General features: G+C 55.7%; 1 protein-coding gene across 1 annotated transcript; it reads left to right on the forward strand.

Moving 5' to 3' along the window:
* Window positions 1-50: 50 nt before the first annotated feature.
* Window positions 51-14,714, forward strand: CUL7 (cullin 7). Its single transcript, XM_058554339.1, has 26 exons — window positions 51-145; window positions 991-1,578; window positions 2,011-2,162; window positions 2,315-2,809; window positions 3,337-3,475; window positions 3,575-3,771; window positions 4,065-4,293; window positions 4,838-5,075; window positions 5,160-5,265; window positions 6,265-6,492; window positions 6,773-6,863; window positions 6,964-7,135; window positions 7,303-7,408; window positions 7,700-7,795; window positions 7,983-8,158; window positions 8,497-8,630; window positions 8,930-9,112; window positions 9,380-9,486; window positions 9,577-9,759; window positions 11,180-11,340; window positions 11,510-11,726; window positions 11,835-12,102; window positions 13,377-13,522; window positions 13,670-13,796; window positions 13,885-14,090; window positions 14,334-14,714. Exons 2-26 carry the CDS (start codon window positions 999-1,001, stop codon window positions 14,655-14,657), a joined length of 5,061 nt encoding a protein of 1,686 aa, XP_058410322.1. The 5' UTR covers window positions 51-145; window positions 991-998; the 3' UTR covers window positions 14,658-14,714.
* The last annotated feature ends 2,352 nt before the right edge of the window (window positions 14,715-17,066 follow it).

A 17,066-nucleotide genomic window follows, 5' to 3' on the forward strand; every position in this document is an offset into this window, starting at 1 on the left:
CGCCCCCTCCCACCTCTCCGCCTCGACCCCCTCAGGGGGCCCAGGCGGGGCCCAAATCTCTGCCAGCGTCGCCGCCATCGTCTGCGCCGCGTCCCTAGCTCTGCGAAGGACAGGCCTCGCGCCAGGACCCCCATCGACTTCTGAGGTGGCCAAAGCCCCGCCGCGGCCCCTGCCCCTACCCTGGGTTATCCTCCGCCCATTCGCCCAGCGAGCCTCGCGCTCACCGGACCTCGCGTCTCCCCCTTCCATCGTACCTCGGGATTCCCGTTTATCCGGCCTAGCCCCCTCCCCCGCACCTTGCCGCGCGCCCCTGGCTTCTCGGGCCTTCGACCCGGGCCACCAAGCTTCGCGCCCGTCACCCACCGTGTCTGCTGTGCCCCCTGTTCCGGTCCTCGCGTCACCCCCCCAGCCTTGCTCTCCAGTGCCTCCAGTCATCAGCGCTTGCAGCCCACCGACCCCTCCTCCCGGCCCATCGCGCCTTGCGCCCCCACTGCACCACCAATACTATGGGTCTCTTGTCTCTGCGACTCACGCTCTTGTGCTTCAACCGTTAGAGCTAGCCCCTCTTCCCATACACACTCAGGGTCTCTCTCCCCAACGCCCCCCAAACACACCCTCCTCTGGGCTTTGCATAGCGCCTTCCCAAGGCTGCTGCAGCCTGTCCCAGGGCCTTGGGACTTGTAACTCCAAGGCTGCCCTGTCCCCACGGTCCCCTTCCCACTGCTCCAAACCAACCCTCTCCAGGCTGCAGGGCCTTGGACCCTCCTTTTAGCTCCCAAATTTTGTGTTCTCTCAGAACAAACACCACAGTGTTCCTCTGCTTAGGCCTGGCTCCACCCAGCCTGCATCAGGCAACTCCTGGGCCCTGCTTTACCCCACCCAGCCTGACAACTGTTCCCACATTTGTTTCCCCAACTTCTGGATGTCCTTGGTTTTCTGACCTCCCCTCTCACTCTAGCTTGCCTGTTCTCTTTTTCTTGTGTGTCCCAGGTGCCAAGATGGTGGGGGAGCTCCGCTACAGGGAATTCAGAGTGCCCCTGGGGCCTGGCTTGCACGCCTATCCTGACGAGCTGATCCGCCAGCGGGTGGGCCACGATGGGCATCCTGAGTACCAGATCCGCTGGCTCATCCTCAGGCGTGGAGATGATGGGGAAGGGGGCTCTAGCCAAGTGGATTGCAAGGCTGAGCACATCCTGCTATGGATGTCCAACGACGAGATCTATGCCAACTGCCACAAGATGCTGGGCGAGGACGGCCAGGTCATCGGGCCCTCCCAGGAGACCACAGGGGAGTCTGGGGCCCTGGACAAATCTGTGCTGGGGGAGATGGAAACTGATGTGAAGTCTCTGATTCAGAGGGCGCTTCGGCAGCTGGAGGAGTGTGTGGGCACCATCCCTCCTGCTCCTCTGCTTCACACTGTCCACGTGCTCAGTGCCTACGCCAGCATCGAGCCCCTCACTGGGGTGTTCAAAGACCCAAGGGTCCTGGACTTGCTCATGCACATGTTGAGTAGTCCTGATTATCAGATTCGCTGGAGCGCGGGCCGGATGATACAAGCTCTGGCCTCCCATGATGCTGGTGAGGAGCAGTGTTGGGGGGAAGAGGGAGCAGGAGAGGGGCTGGGTCGGCTCAGGGCCTCACAGGACACAGTGCAGGAACCTCTGACTTCATCAGTACGTAAACAATTCTGTTGCCCTTCTCTTAGAGTTGGAAAAACAGAAGTTGGGAAGGTGGGTGCAGGCATCTCTGCAGAAAGAGGAAAGACTGAGTCCTCAAGAACTTCATATTAGTTGGCTTTCTATGCAAAGGAAGAGTTCAGAGTTTAGACTGTTAGCCTATTGTAGGAGATAGGTAGATGTGAAAAAGATAGCAAGTTTTGGCTTTTGAAGCAAATCGTATCGTTCCTTGTGTGTAGTGGCAAAAAGATTGGACTGAGAGTAGAGGGTCTAGAAGAGATGCCTGGAAAGGGTGGGGTTAGGGAGCTGTTACTGATTGGGGTGTGGGTTTCAGGGACTCGGACCCAGATCCTTCTATCACTGAGCCAACAAGAGGCCATTGAGAAACACCTGGATTTTGACAGCCGCTGTGCTCTGCTGGCTCTGTTTGCACAGGCCACACTCTCTGAACACCCCATGTCTTTTGAGGGTGTTCAACTGCCGCAGGTATTCTGTGGGGGGCGTTGTGGGGAAGCTATGAACAAGATCTAGGGACCAAGCCTTTGCACCTGTCCGTAGAGGACGGTGTGGAGAGAGGGGCTGAAGCTGGGACAAGGTGGACATAGTCCACATAGGTGGACAAAGATTGCGTCCTACAGGTCCCAGGAAGGCTGCTCTTCTCCCTGGTGAAGCGCTATTTGCATGTCACCTTCCTCCTGGATAAGCTGAATGACAGTGCTGCAGAACCAGGAGCCCAGAACAACTCTGCTCCCGAGGAGTTGAGTGGGGAGAGGGGTCGGCTGGAGCTGGAGTTCAGCATGGCCATGGGCACCCTGATCTCAGAGCTGGTGCAGGCCATGCGCTGGGACTGGGCCTCAAGCAGACAGGGGCCCTTGGCACGGTCTTCCTGTTCCATCTTCCAGCCCCAGCTGGCAGATGCGGGCCCAGGGCTGCCACCCGCCCAGGCCTCCCTCAGGAGGTCGAGGCGGTTTCGCCCTCGCTCTGAGTTCGCAAGTGGCAATACCTATGCCCTGTACGTGCGGGATACACTGCAGCCAGGGATGCGCGTGCGGATGCTGGATGATTACGAGGAGATCAGTGCTGGGGACGAGGGCGAGTTCCGTCAGAGCAACAGCGGCGTGCCCCCTGTGCAGGTGAGCCAGCGCAGGATGGTGGGACACTGCTAGGGATCTCTCTTGTGTGGGGCATAGCTGGGGCTTCATGCAGGGGGCTCTGGCAGGCCACCCAGGGAGAAAACTCTCAGTAAGATTGGGATGGTAAAATGGGGGTCGGCAGTTGCGGGGGGCCACTTGGAGGGCTGAGAAAATCTGGGTTTAGGAGGCTATGAGGTGAGGAAGACTCTCCTAGGAAGAAACTGATACAGCAAGACTTTCCCAAAGGTCAGAGTCAGGGAAACAGGGTGGTTGAGGCCAGGAGAAAGTATAGGGGCCTAAGCCATCAAGGATAGGGTGAGAGGAGAGGCAAAGGCCAACCCCAGTTGGGGAAGGCGTCTTTTGTGTGTGTGTTGTGTTTTCCATATGGCAGTGTTTTGCTATTTGTAGGTATTTCCAAGCCTGGCCAGGTGGTCACCCTGAGGGCTGTATGTCCTCACTCTTGGGCCACAGCCAGTCAGTAAGTGAGCCCTCTCTTCCCCTTCCCTCTTTTTTCCTATATCCTCTAGGTGTTGTGGGAGTCGACGGGCCGCACCTATTGGGTACACTGGCACATGCTGGAGATTCTGGGCTTTGAGGAAGACATTGAGAATGTGGTCAAGGCTGATGAGTACCAGGGGGCAGTGTTCAGTGGAGCCTTGGGTGTAGGTAAGCCCAGAGAGGAAGCAGGGGTCAGCTCTGAGCACAGGAGCAGTGGTCCGGCAGGGTAGGCAGTGACATCCCTGTGCACTACGACCATTTCCACAGCCCTGCCCTCCTGGCGGTGGAAGCCCATGACAGAGCTCTATACCGTGCCCTGCGTGTTGCCTGAGGACGAGGACACCGAGGAGAGCGAACACCTGACCCAGGCCGAGTGGTGGGAGCTCCTCTTTTTCATCAAGAAGCTGGATGGACCTGACCATCAGGAGGTTCTCCAGATCCTCCAGGAGAACCTGGATGGGGAGGTAGAGGCGGCCTAGGGACACACAGAAGCTGGGGGGGCTCCACTGCAAGGGCTGGACTGTGATAGAGCATTTGGAAGGCTCAGGAGGGGAGTGGAGGTCAATAGTGTAAGGGGCTGCAGAGGAGGAGTGTAGAATGTTCAGAAGTGTTGGCGAGCTGTTTTGGAGGAGCCAGCTGCCAGCCGTGAGAGGTTCAGGGTGGAGAAGGCTTATGCAGAGATCCCTACCTCTACCAAGTGCCCCTGGAACCTCTGCTGGCAGGGCTGCCTGTAGTGAGAGCTTCTCCCCAATGACAGATTCTGGATGACGAGATCCTGGCTGAGCTGGCCGTGCCCATGGAGTTGGCCCAAGACTTGCTGCTGGCTCTGCCACAGCGACTCGATGACAGCGCTCTCAGGGACCTGCTCAACTGCCGAGTCTACAGGAAATATGGGCCCGAGGCCCTGGCAGGGCAGCCGGCTTACGCATCCCTGCTGGAAGCCCAGGCCCAGCCTCAGGAGTCAGCAGATGCAGCCAGAGTGGAAGGTGGGGTGCCAAACAGACACAGCAGCTCTGCAGACTGGCTTCTAGGAGGGCATTAGCCCAGGAGAGATGTCTGTGCTGATTTTTGCGCAATGCTGTCTGGAAGAGATGGCACCATGGGAAGAATCTGAAACTTAAAGATAAGCAATGAATGGAGCAGACATTGTGCTCCCCCCAAAGAATGAAGGAGGGTGTAAAGTTAAAAAATGGCAAGAGATTTGAAGCCTTAAAAGCTTCCACATTTCAGTTTTTCTGTTGTAGAGAAAAACAAATTATTGCATGCTTTTAGATATAGGGAAATGCTCTGCTGTTTGCTGACAGGAAGCTCCTTTGCTATTTTAAGAATATAACGTTTGTTGTGAAACTCCTTATAAGTACACTAAGAGATGTTTTGAGATCCCAAAACCTAACTTTTAGAGGGACAAAAAAAATCAAAACCATTTTTTAGGAGAAATTAGGAAACAAGATTGAGAGTTAAGAATCTGTCCTTTTCTGGTCCTTTGCATCACTAACAATGGCCAACTCTTGTGACTTCTCCTTCCTGTAGCAAAAGAACCCCCAACTCAGTGCCCCAACACTCCCCTGCAGCGTCTGGCGGAGGGTTATGGTCCAGCTGGGAAAATCTTCCTGGATCTGGAGCGAGCACTCAGCTCAGAGGGGACCCGGGAGAGTGAGGTCAAGCCATTCCTGCTGCAGCTGCAGAGACAGCCCCAGCCGTTCCTCATGCTGATGCGGAGCCTTGACACTCCGGCAGCCAACAAGGCCCTGCACCTGACCGTTCTGAGGTGAGGGGATGGTGAGAGGCGGGGTTGGACAAAGGTCTCTGAGGCTGGCTGCACATCTCTCTCCTCCTGCGCCCTGCTCCCCAGAATCCTCACGCAGCTGGTGGACTTCCCCGAGGCGCTGCTGCTCCCCTGGCACGAGGCCATGGACGCCTGCATGGCCTGCCTGCGGTCCCCAGACACTGACCGAGAGGTACCCTGCCCCACTCAGGGGAGATGCTGAGAGGGCAAGGACGTGAGGCAGCCTGTGCCGAGGCAGACCCCAGGCGAGGCTCTGGAGGGCACAGTGGAGCCTTTGTGCACTTGGTTTGGGTTTTGTTTTTAAAATTGAACTTTATTTTTTTTAAATAAGTAATACATTCACACAGTTCACAAATAAAAATGATCTAACAAGGTATACACTGAGAATCCTCACTCCCACCTGAACCCCTGTTCTCCCAGTGCCCCCACACACCCATGTTGGTAACCACTTGTGTTAATTTACATATCCTTCTTGTGTTTCTAAACAAACACAATGCATGATCTTATTTGCTGTCTCCTTTTTTACACAAAAGGTTATGTCTGTATTATGTTAAGAGCCTCAATGGCTCCTGTTTGGCTGGGCCTTTGGGGACAAGGGGGATGAACGAGGCAGAGGGGACCATCACATTCTAGAGTCCCCTGCCACAGAGAGGACTGGGGCACGGAAGGCTTGGGAAGGGATCAGAGAACTAGGGTCGTAGTGGCAGTGGGTGTCTGCAGTACACACCTTTGGCCGTTACTCAGACTTTAGTTTCTGCAGTGGACTCACTGGGTGTCCACACACACATCTGGTCCCTGTCGGCCCCCTCCCTGCCATCAGGTATCTGTACTTGGGGTGTGAGCATCTCAAGATGCAGCCCCACAGCTGGTTCTTGGGACAGCTGGTCCTGAAAGGAAACAACCTGGGATGCTCTCTGCATCTGCTGCCAGCATAATCCATAGTCGAGAACCTCAGGGTGGCAGGGCATGTCCATTTCAGTTTGTCTTTGGTTCTCTGACTCCACCCAGCCTTCGTGTCTCCTCCATTGCTGTCTTTTTACTTCCTCACTCTGTCTTGTTCACCTCAGTAGCCCAAGCCCCCAGCACACAGTGGGTGTACAGTAAATACTGCTGAAGATGCCCTGTGGTCCATGCCTTGTCCCCTTTATTCACCTCCCCCGTCCCATCCCAGTTGCTTCAGGAACTGATCTTCTTCCTGCACCACCTGGCCTCAGTGAGCAGGGACTATGCTGTGGTCCTCAATCAGCTGGGAGCCCGCGATGCTATCTCCAAGGCCCTGGAAAAGCATCTGGGAAAGCTGGAGCTGGCTCAGGAGCTGCGGGACATGGTGTTCAAGTGTGAGAAGCATGCCCACCTCTACCGGAAACTCACCACCAACATCCTGGGAGGCTGTATCCAGGTCAGGAGGAAGGGCAGGGGGAAGCTTATGGGTTCACAGCTGGGTGAGAATATGACATTGGAGCAGCAGCCGGGGAAGGGGGTGTGTTCCTGAAAGGCAGGTGAGTCTAGTAGACCTGGGGCATCTGTTTTCCACCCCTCTTCTCCATCTGGTCCTGCTCTGCCAGTGTCATGGAGGAAGTCCCATTGCTGCTGGGTCTTTTCTCCATTCGTGTTTCCGTGTGTTTCTCTGTGTTCTTCCCCCCTCCCTGTGCCCCTCTTCTCTGATGTTCTGGCTGCAGATGGTGCTGGGCCAGATCGAGGACCACAGACGCACCCACCGGCCCATCAACATCCCCTTCTTTGACGTGTTCCTCAGGCATCTCTGCCAGGGTTCGTGCCTGTCCCCACGTTACACCATGTCCCCACACCTATGTCTGTTTCCTTCCCACCTACCAGGCTGTGACCTCTGCCCCTTCCCACTTGCCCCCAGGCTCCAGTGTGGAAGTGAAGGAGGAGAAGTGCTGGGAGAAGGTGGAGGTGTCCTCCAACCCGCACCGGGCCAGCAAGCTGACGGACCGCAACCCCAAGACCTACTGGGAGTCCAACGGCAGCACCGGCTCCCACTACATCACCTTGCACATGCACCAGGGTGTCCTCATCAGGTAACACTCTCCATGCCTATGCTTAGCCACACACCAACACTTTCTCGTGACTTCTCTCTGTTTGGGGAAGCACCTCCCCCCTGAACGTGACCAGAGAGTCCGCCCCGTTCTGTCTGCAAGGACATGACTGGTTCTGGTTCTGATTGATTCCTCTTCCCCACTCCCAGGCAGCTGACTCTGCTGGTGGCTGGCGAGGACTCGAGCTACATGCCAGCCAGGGTGGTAGTGTTCGGGGGTGACAGCACCAGCTCTCTGAACACAGAACTCAACTCGGTAGGGACCCCTGTACCATTAGACCACCCCTCACAGGATCTGCCCTCCTGCCCAGACTCCTAACCTCCTATATTCCTCCCTGTTTTGAGCACCATAGAAAGTAGAGTCCTTTATCCCTGTGCCTCTGACAGCATCAGGCCCTGAGCAGTGAGGGTGACATAAGGACCCCACACATCCCAGGGATGAGGGAAGGGAGGGACACAGCGAGGGGACAGGAGCAGACTTGGGCGCTCTACTCTCAGCATTCCCATCCACACACGTGGAGGTGACAGCCCTCTCTGCCCCCGCCAGGTCAACGTGATGCCCTCTGCCAGCCGGGTGATCCTCTTGGAGAACCTGAACCGCTTCTGGCCCATCATCCAGATCCGCATAAAGCGCTGCCAGCAGGTAGGGCAGGAGTGTGGGGTATGGCCACAGGCACAGGGCTCTGGGCCCTGCACTATTGCAGATCTTGGGCCAGAGCTCCAGCCAGGGTCACAAGCAGCTCCAGGAGTGAGGCCTGAGGGTGTGGCTGACCCCAGCCCATCCTGAGGAGGATGTGGGGCAGGTGAAAACAGGCTTGTGGGTATTGCAGGGTGGCATCGACACACGCATTCGAGGGTTGGAGGTCCTGGGCCCCAAGCCCACGTTCTGGCCAGTGTTCCGGGAGCAGCTGTGTCGTCACACACGCCTCTTCTACATGGTTCGGGCACAGGCCTGGAGCCAGGACATAGCAGAGGACCGCAGGAGCCTGCTGCACCTGAGTTCTAGGTATGTGCGAGCATGTGTGTGTGCCTGTGTGTGTGTGAAAGGGAAGAGTATTACAGATGGCCGCTGGGCAGGGTCCTGTGGAGGGCATAAGATGGAAGGTTAACATGCTTGGGGGAGGGCCTGGAGTGTTTTGCAGTTTGAAGAGGGAAAGAAAGGGTAAAGAGGTTTCTCTGATGGGCTGGCAATGGGATGTGCAGTTAACCTAGGGGAGTTGTGAAGTCCCGAGCAGGGATTTGGTCTGGTTGCTTCTGGTTAGCCAGCAACCTCAGACTGGGTGGACACTGGGGTAACTTAAGCCTCAAGCCCCTGACACCTTCCTCCCTGATCCTCATCCCCAGACTCCATGGGGCTCTGCGCCATGAGCAGAATTTTGCTGATCGCTTCCTCCCTGACAACGAGGCCGCTCAAGCTCTGGGCAAGACCTGCTGGGAGGCCCTGGTCAGCCCGCTGGTGCAGAACATCACCTCCCCCGGTAACCAGCTCGACCCCTGGCCCTCTTTACCATCGCATTGCTGCGCACCGCTAACCAGCCCCTTCTTGCTCTGCCCTGAGGGTTGCGCTCTTGGCCCTTTTGGTACTGTATTCCTTTGGTGCCCCGGTGCTTTCCCGTGTCTCCTAGGTGCCAGCTGACACCACAAGGTGAGGAGGGGCCTTGCCACCTCCTTTCCCGTATCATCCATCCAGCTGCTCTTCTCTGCGCTCCCATCCAGCCCAGCCTCTCCCAGTGTCCTGGAGACACGCCCTGCCTTGCTTGTTTTTCCCAACCTCTAGATGAGGATGGCGTCAGCCCCTTGGGCTGGCTGCTAGACCAGTACCTGGAGTGTCGGGAGGCTGCCCACAACCCCCAGAGCCGCGCAGCAGCTTTCTCCTCACGGGTGCGCCGCCTCACCCACCTGCTGGTGCACGTGGAGCCCTGCGAGGCACCCGCTCCAGTGGTAGCCACTCCTCGGCCCAGTAAGTACTGGGGACTCATGCAGGAGGTCAGTTAGGGGCATTTCTCTGTGCCCCCTACTCGCATGCTGTAGGCTTCTGTCCCTCCTCACTCTTTCCCTCCCTACGTGCTCAGCCTATTCATCTTCCAGGTTTGTGTCACCTCCACCAAGGAGCATCATTTTGGGTGGCAGCATGTCAGGAAAGGCCCCAGGGCTCACCCTTGAATGGGGACCCAGGAGCTGAGGGACTGCCCCCACCTTGCCTCTGCTCCTTCCTCTGTTTCCACAGAGGGCAGAAACAGAAGCCACGACTGGAGTTCCCTGGCTACCCGGGGGCTTCCCAGCAGCATCATGAGAAACCTGACCCGGTGCTGGGGGGCCGTGGTGGAGGAGCAGGTGGGCAGGAGCAGGTGCGGGGAAGGGAGGGTGGAACTATAACGGTGGTGAGTTGGCTTGCCTCTTCATGCTGCTACCACTTCCCTCCAGGTGAACAATTTTCTGACCTCACACTGGCAGGATGATGACTTTGTGCCACGCTACTGTGAACACTTTAATAATCTGCAGAAGTCGAGCTCCGAGTTGTTTGGGCCCAGGGCAGCCTTCCTGCTGGCGCTGCAGAACGGCTGTGCTGGCGCCTTGCTGAAGCTGCCTTTTCTCAAAGCTGCACACGTAAGCCTCTCCACCTTGCCTGCCCCCTGGGCCTCTCCCTTCCCCACCTTCTCAAAATGCCCCACTCTTCCATTCCCGTTCACCAAGGAATGCATATTTATATATAACCCTGTTATCGAAAATAAGTAGCTAAAATGCTTCATCCTGTTTTCTTTTGACCGTTAGTTATGTTAATAGCCTTGTTCACTGTTGCTATTTGTCTTCATTTTTTATATTTGCATAAATTCCATCTAACGGATGTACTATAACTTACTCCACCATTCCCATTTATTCCATAAATATTCAATAAGCACTTAAAATGTGTGAGGCACTGTGGTAAGAACTGGGATAGACGAAGTCCCTCCCCTCAAACTTTATAGTCTTCTAGGGCAGACACACACTTTAGCAAATGATAAACTAAAATGTGATAAGCACCCTGGTAACAAAGAGCTGTATAGCAGGAACATGGAGCAGTGGCTGCTTGAGTTGCTTCCAGTTGTGCTGTTTGATCAGTAACACCACAGTGGGACCATCTTTGTGCACTTATTTCCTCATTTTATTTTATTTTTTTTGGGTGTGTGAGGAAGATCAGCCCAGAGCTAACATTCATGCTAATCCTCTTTTTTTTTTTTTTTTTTTTTTTGCTGAGGAAGACCTGCTCTGAGCTAACATCCACTGCCAATCCTCCTCCTTTTTTTCCCCAATAGCCCCAGTAGATAGGTGTATATCACAGTTGCACATCCTTCTAGTTGCTGTACGTGGGACGCGGCCTCAGCATGGCCAGAGAAGCGGTGCGTCGGTGCGCGCCCGGGATCCGAACCTGGGCCGCCAGTAGTGGAGCGCGCGCACTTAACCGCTAAGCCACGGGGCCGGCCCTATTTCCTCATTTTAAATTATTGTTATCTGTTTGATTTTTAGACATGCTCAATGTGAAAAAACATTTTTCTTAGTTGTTAAGTTTGTTTTTTTTTTTGTGAGGAAGATCAGCCCTGAGCTAACATCCATGCCAATCTTCCTCTTTTTGCTGAGGAAGACCGGCTCTGAGCTAACATCTATTGCCAATCCTTCTCCTTTTTTTTGCCCCAAAGCCCCAGTAGATAGTTATATGTCATAGTTGCACATCCTTATAGTTGCTGTATGTGGGACGCGGCCTCAGCATGGCCGGAGAAGCAGTGCGTCAGTGCACGCCCGGGATCCGAACCCGGGCCACCAGCAGTGGAGCGTGCGTGCTTAACCACTAAGCCACGGGGCCGCCCCTTTAATTGTTAATATTAATTTGCACACCTGTTAATGATTTTATAAAACATAAAAGTGTAAAAGTGTTGACCCATTTATGAAGCTACTAGCCATTCATATCTACATCCTCAGACCCTCCTCACTGCTCCCCACACCTCCTCCCGTCGCTCATTCATGGTTTTCCTGTGCTCTTCCCACTGCCCAGGTGAGTGAGCAGTTTGCCCGGCACATCGACCAGCGGATCCAGGGCAGCCGGATTGGTGGGGCCCGGGGGATGGAGATGCTGGCGCAACTGCAACGATGCCTAGAAACCGTCCTAATTTTCTCTGGCCTGGAGATAGCTACCACCTTTGAGCATTACTACCAGTGAGTGTGGACCTAGGGAGTGGGAGGTGGGGGGAGGCAAGATGACTGGGGAGGGGCAGCTCACAGGACCTGGGAGTCTGGGGTCGATGTAGGCTGGAGTCCTGGAGCCAGAAGCCGTGCCGTGCCGAGTGCCCACACTGAGGCTCGGCCTGGGCTGTGTGTGCTGCAGGCACTACATGGCGGACCGTCTCCTGGGCGTGGGCTCAAGCTGGCTGGAGGGGGCCGTGCTGGAGCAGATCGGTCCCTGCTTCCCCAACCGCCTCCCCCAGCAGATGTTGCGGAGCCTGAGCACCTCCGAGGAGCTGCAGCGCCAGTTCCATGTCTACCAGCTCCAGCGGCTCGATCAGGAACTCCTGAAGCTGGAAGACACACAGAAGAAGATACAGGTGGGTGCCAAGGGAGGGATCAGCAAATGGGAGGGTAGGAAGGAGAGAGGCCCAGAGCAGAACAGGGGAGGCCCACTGGCTTTTGGGAACCCTGTGTTCCTTCTTCAGGTGGGTCACGAGGCCAGTGGCAAGGAGCATGAGAGGGAGAATGAAGAGGAAGCTGGGGCAGCGGCAGCAGACAAGGCAGAGGAGGAGGAGGAGGAGGAGGAGAATGAGGACCTCTACTATGAAGGGGCAATGCCAGAAGTGTCTGTGCTAGTCCTGTCACCACGCTGCTGGCCCATTGCCTCCATCTGCCACACACTGAACCCCAAAACCTGCCTGCCCTCCTACCTGAGGGGCACTTTGAACCGATACTCCAACTTCTATAATAAGAGTGAGGAGCCGGGCAGAGGGAAGGGGGGCTGGGAAGACAATGGGGTACTGGGAAAGAACCCGGGGTTGGGAGCCTTGATGGGGTGGATTTGAGAAGAAAGGGCAGGAGCTTAGGTTGGAGGTGGAGGGGGTGCAGCCATCAGGCACCAGATCCCCAAACTGTTGCCTTTTCTGTCCTTAAAATAAGACCCAGGACTCTGGGTGGTGGGGAGGATGGAGGCAGGAGACACTGGAGGCTACCAGAAAGGGCTTTCCCTCAGTGATAGGTGCCTGGCTCCTGGTCAGTCCCCAGAACCTAAGTTCCCCACTGGGGACTGATCCTGGGCTGGGCAGTGACCAAGGAGGGGGAAGAGACTCAAACCCTGCCCTCAAGGAGCGCCCAGATTAATGGGGGAGACATTGTTTCCTCTCTCATGGACATTCCAATTTGATGAGAGCCCCAGTCCTTCCTCCCTTCATGGTTTTGTCACTCTAAAAAACTGGGGTGGGGCCGGCCTGGTGGTGTAGCAGTTAAGTTCGCGCATTCCACTTCAGCAGCCCGAGGTTTGCCGGTCCAGATCCTGGACGCGGACCTACTCACTGCTCATCAAGCCATGCTGAGGTGGCATCCCACATAGCAGAACTACAACTCTACAACTATGACACATAACTATGTGCTGGGGCTTTGGGGAGAAAAAAGAAAAAGAGGAGATCGGCAAGAGATGTTAGCGCAGGGCCAATCTTCCTCAAAAAAAAAAAGTGGGGGGGCGGGGGGGGGCCGGCCCGGTGGCGCAAGCGGTTAAGTGCGCGCGCTCCTCTGCGGCGGCCCGGGGTTCGCTGGTTTGGATCCCGGGCGTGCACCGACGCACTGCTTGGTAAGCCATGCTGTGGCGGCGTCCCATATAAAGTGGAGGAAGATGGGCACCGATGTTAGCCCAGGGCCGTCTTCCTCAGCAAAAAAAAAGAGGAGGATTGGCGGATGTTAGCTCAGGGCTGATCTCCTCACAAAAAAAAAAAAAAAAGGGCGGGGGGACTCCTGGAAGGCACTGCTCAGAGCCACCTGGGGTAGGGCTAGGCATGGGGTGGGCTCCCAGACACCTGAGGCTTACCTGGGAGGCAGGCACAGAGCAGGCTAAACTCTGGAAGCTCAGACCAGGAACCAAAGTGTCCATAAACGCTGGGCCACACACTCTGCAGAGATGGGCGGGGGCACAGCTCCACCAGTGGTGTGTCCTCACAGCCCCGACTCCCTCTTTTCCCTGCTCTGTCTCCCTCGTTCTCCCTGATCCTTCTCAGGTCAGAGCTACCCTGCCCTAGAGCGGGGCCCACAGTTGCGACTGCAGTGGACGTGGCTGGGCCGGGCTGAGCTGCAGTTCGGGGACCAGACCCTGCATGTGTCCACCGTGCAGATGTGGCTGCTGCTGTACCTCAACGACCTGAAGGTGGCCCAGCCCCTCTGAGCCTCCCTGCTACCTCCCACCTGTCCCTCACCTTTCTTCCCTACACCTTGACTCCCTGTCCTCCTTCCCTCTACCCTGTCTGCTCTAAGCCTCGGGGAGGCCCTAAATGTTTCCCTACCCTTCTCTCAGGCAGTCTCCATGGAGAGTCTGCTGGCGCTCTCCGGGCTCTCTCCAGACATGCTGAATCAGGCAATTGGGCCTCTTACCTCTTCAAGAGGCCCCCTGGACCTTGACGAGCAGAAGGACGTCCCAGGAGGTAGGCACTTAGGGCAGAGGGGCCTCTGTTCTGAGCCAGGGCCAAGCTCCTCATGGGCCCCCCACCAAGTGACCAGCACTTATTTCAGGGGTGCTCAAGATTCGAGATGGCAGTGAGGAGCCCAGGCCAAGGAGGGGCAATGTGTGGCTCATCCCACCTCAGACATACCTGAAAGCTGAGGATGAAGAGGGCCAGAACTTGGAGAAGAGACGGAACCTTCTGAACTGCCTCATCGTCCGAATCCTCAAGGCCCATGGAGACGAAGGGCTGCACACTGACCAGCTTGTCTGTCTGGTAGGCAGGGGTGGGCAGTGGGTGAAGGAGCTTTGGGGTGGGGAGGCAGTCCACAGGAGGAGGTGGGTCCACGTTTGAAGCATCTGGTTCACTATGGAGCCTGTAGTGTGTGAGGAGTGAGGGTGGGGTGCACATAATGTCCTTGGGGCTTCCTGTCCTGGCAGCTTGTGGTTGGAGTGGAAGCTAGAGGTGGGGTAAGCAGGGTGTCTCTGACCTATTGTTGCCCCTTCCTCTCCACACCAGGTGCTGGAGGCTTGGGAGAAGGGCCCATGTCCTCCTAGGGGTTTGGTCAGCAGCCTTGGCAGGGGGTCTGCCTGCAGTAGCACCGATGTCCTCTCCTGCATCCTGCACCTCCTGGGCAAGGGCACAGTGAGACGCCATGATGACCGGCCCCAGACGCTGTCCTATGCGGTCCCTGTGACAGTGTTGGAGCCTCACACCGAGTCCCTGAACCCAGGCTCCTCAGGCCCCAACCCACCCCTCACCTTCCACACTCTGCAGATTCGCTCTCGGGGCGTGCCCTATGCCTCCTGCACCAGCACCCAGAGCTTCTCTACCTTCCGGTAGCCCTGGAGATGGGGCCAGGGCTTTCTAGAGAAATAAAATGCAGGAGTTTGATATGTGGCCTGTGTGTGTTTGGTGACTACTATGGATCTGAGAGGGGAAGGGGGGCTTTCCTGGCTGAGAGGGGAAAAGAGCCCTCTGGCTCTGAAGCTGCCCCAGGCCATGCCAGGAGTCAGTCTTTTTTTTTTGTGAGGAAGATCAGCCCTGAGCTAACATCCATGCTAATCCTCCTCTTTTTGCTGAGGAAGACCGGCTCTAAGCTAACATCTATTGCCAATCCTCCTCCTTTTTGTCCCCCAAAGCCCCAGTAGATAGTTGTATGTCGTGGTTGCAAGGAGTCACTCTTGTTAGGGTGAGGATGGCACCCTGGGAAGAAAGGTAGAGGGAGTTGGGTGTGACTTAGCATCCCCCCATTGGCAGGGGGATTAAGTGGACAGGGATGGATCTCAGCCCCTTCTCAGCGGGGCTGTGGTCAGAAGTGCTTTCACCTGGCAGGCCAGAGACCCAAGCCCACCTTGCCATGCAGCAGATGGCTTGGACCTTGGGCAGATTATCAAGCAGGGCTCCATTTTCCTCATTTGTGGAGTGGGACCAGAGTCACTTTGGCACTCTGACCAGCACCAGGTGTGGGAGCATTTGACATGGTGAAGGTTTTGCCAGTGAGTCCCTCTTTTGGCCGCCACTCCCAGCAGTGTGTGCAATGCATGGCACCTTCCCTAGGTAAGGTTGACAGGGTGAGGTGAGATAAAGGACCCTTGCGGCCACTGCAGGCACCCAGGAGCTTGAATGTGTGTTCCATCCACATGCTTTAGGATCTGAGTTGGAAGCAGACCCAGAAGGAACTGCAGATCCCACAAGCTCCTCTCTTCTGGCCATGCAGAGCTGCATGCTGTCCCCAAAGCTGGACCCCAAGTAGCCCCACGGGCAGGCTGTGTGCCTATGACTGGCTCCTCTGGCTCCACCCACACTGAGGCAGGGCAGATGGGGCTGGCAGACCTGGTGCTGGGGTGGAGCTCTGTCTTGGCAGGGGCCAGCAGGGGAGGAGGGAAGGAGTGACCCAAGCATCCTGAGTCTATGGTTCTTGCAGTTAGAGATGACTGGGAGAAAGCTACAGAAGAAAGGAGGGGGAAGAAGGGGTGAAGAAGTTAGGTGGTGAGAGGGCACCGAGGTCAGACAAAGGGAACTGGGTGCCGCCCAGGACTGAGATTTGCAATAGAATCTGTAAGGGAAAAGAGGCCAGGGTTTGAGAGAGTCAGGATGCCCAGGATGAGGCAACAGAACAGGGCAAAGGGGGCCCTGGGGACACTGAAGGCCCACACTTGCTTCACAGTACAGTTGTCCCCATGGTGCTGTTGGTGGTTCTTACAGAACCATCCTGATGATCTGTGCTATTCTGTGAGGCAAAGACAGGCAGCAGCAGGCTGGGGCAGCAATGGGCCCCAGGGCACACTAGGGTCGCTGCAGTTTGTCATTTAAGTGCCTCTCCACCTTTGCTCCCGAGATCACGGCCTCTCTTTTTATTGGCCCAGGCCATGCCCTTCTTTTTTTCCCTCTCCCCAAAGCCCCAGTGCAGGGCCGGCCCCGTGGCTTAGCAGTTAGGTGCGCGTGCTCTGCTGCTGGCGGCCGGGGTTCGGATCCCGGGCGCACACCGACGCACCGCTTCTCTGGCCATGCTGAGGCCGCGTCCCACATACAGCAACTAGAAGGATGTACAGCTATGACATACAACTATCTACTGGGGCTTTGGGGGGAAAAAATAAATAGAGTGCTTTAACTGCTCACTTTATTCCTGGGCTGCTCTTCTCTTTTTTGAGCTTCTCTCCAGCCTTCTCAGTGGTTCTGTGAGCCTAACAGTTGAATAGTCTTTCCCTGCTTTTATCAGTCTGTTCTTTGATTTCAAGTAGGCTTGACACGTGATGGTGGGGACTCTAGTACAGGGCCCCTCACTCCCTCTGGGCAAACTATCCTGGCAGCTGCAGCCCTGGGCTTACAATCAGTGGGAGAAGTGCATTTTATCCTCCTCCTCACACTTCTGTCATCGAAACTAAATCTTTTGCCCCATCCCAGAACATTGAGCAACAGGTGTCCTACCATCTAATTCCACCTCTCTTCTTTTTCTTTATAGCTGCTTTTTAGATGTTAGTCTTTCTAATGTTCTGTAATTTCTTAAGATTTATCTAGTTTTGGGTTTTTTTCCCAATCCTGCTTGGGATTAACTGGATTTCCTGACTCTTAGAGTTTATAAATTTTATCAATTCCAGAAAATTCTCAGTCTCTTTAAAATATTCTCTCCTTCTGGAACTCTGATTATATGCCATACCTTCTCTATCTTCCATGTTTTTTAACCTCTTTCCCTTAGTTTCCATTACTCTGTACCCCTTTGTTCCATCTGTGTAACTTCTTCAGATCTAC

This window comes from Diceros bicornis, chromosome 14 (genome assembly GCF_020826845.1).
Source record: "Diceros bicornis minor isolate mBicDic1 chromosome 14, mDicBic1.mat.cur, whole genome shotgun sequence".
In the NCBI taxonomy this organism is placed as follows: domain Eukaryota; kingdom Metazoa; phylum Chordata; class Mammalia; order Perissodactyla; family Rhinocerotidae; genus Diceros; species Diceros bicornis.

What these genes read in the sequence shown, in the direction of transcription:
- CUL7 (XM_058554339.1), top strand. Translation starts at nt 999, where the DNA reads ATGGTGGGGGAGCTCCGCTACAGGGAATTCAGAGTGCCCCTGGGGCCT. An exon ending in CTGCACCTGACCGTTCTGAG is followed by an intron (nt 5,076 to 5,159) that starts GTGAGGGGATGG and finishes CCTGCTCCCCAG; the next exon opens with AATCCTCACGCAGCTGGTGG. An exon ending in GGTAGCCACTCCTCGGCCCA is followed by an intron (nt 9,113 to 9,379) that starts GTAAGTACTGGG and finishes CTGTTTCCACAG; the next exon opens with AGGGCAGAAACAGAAGCCAC.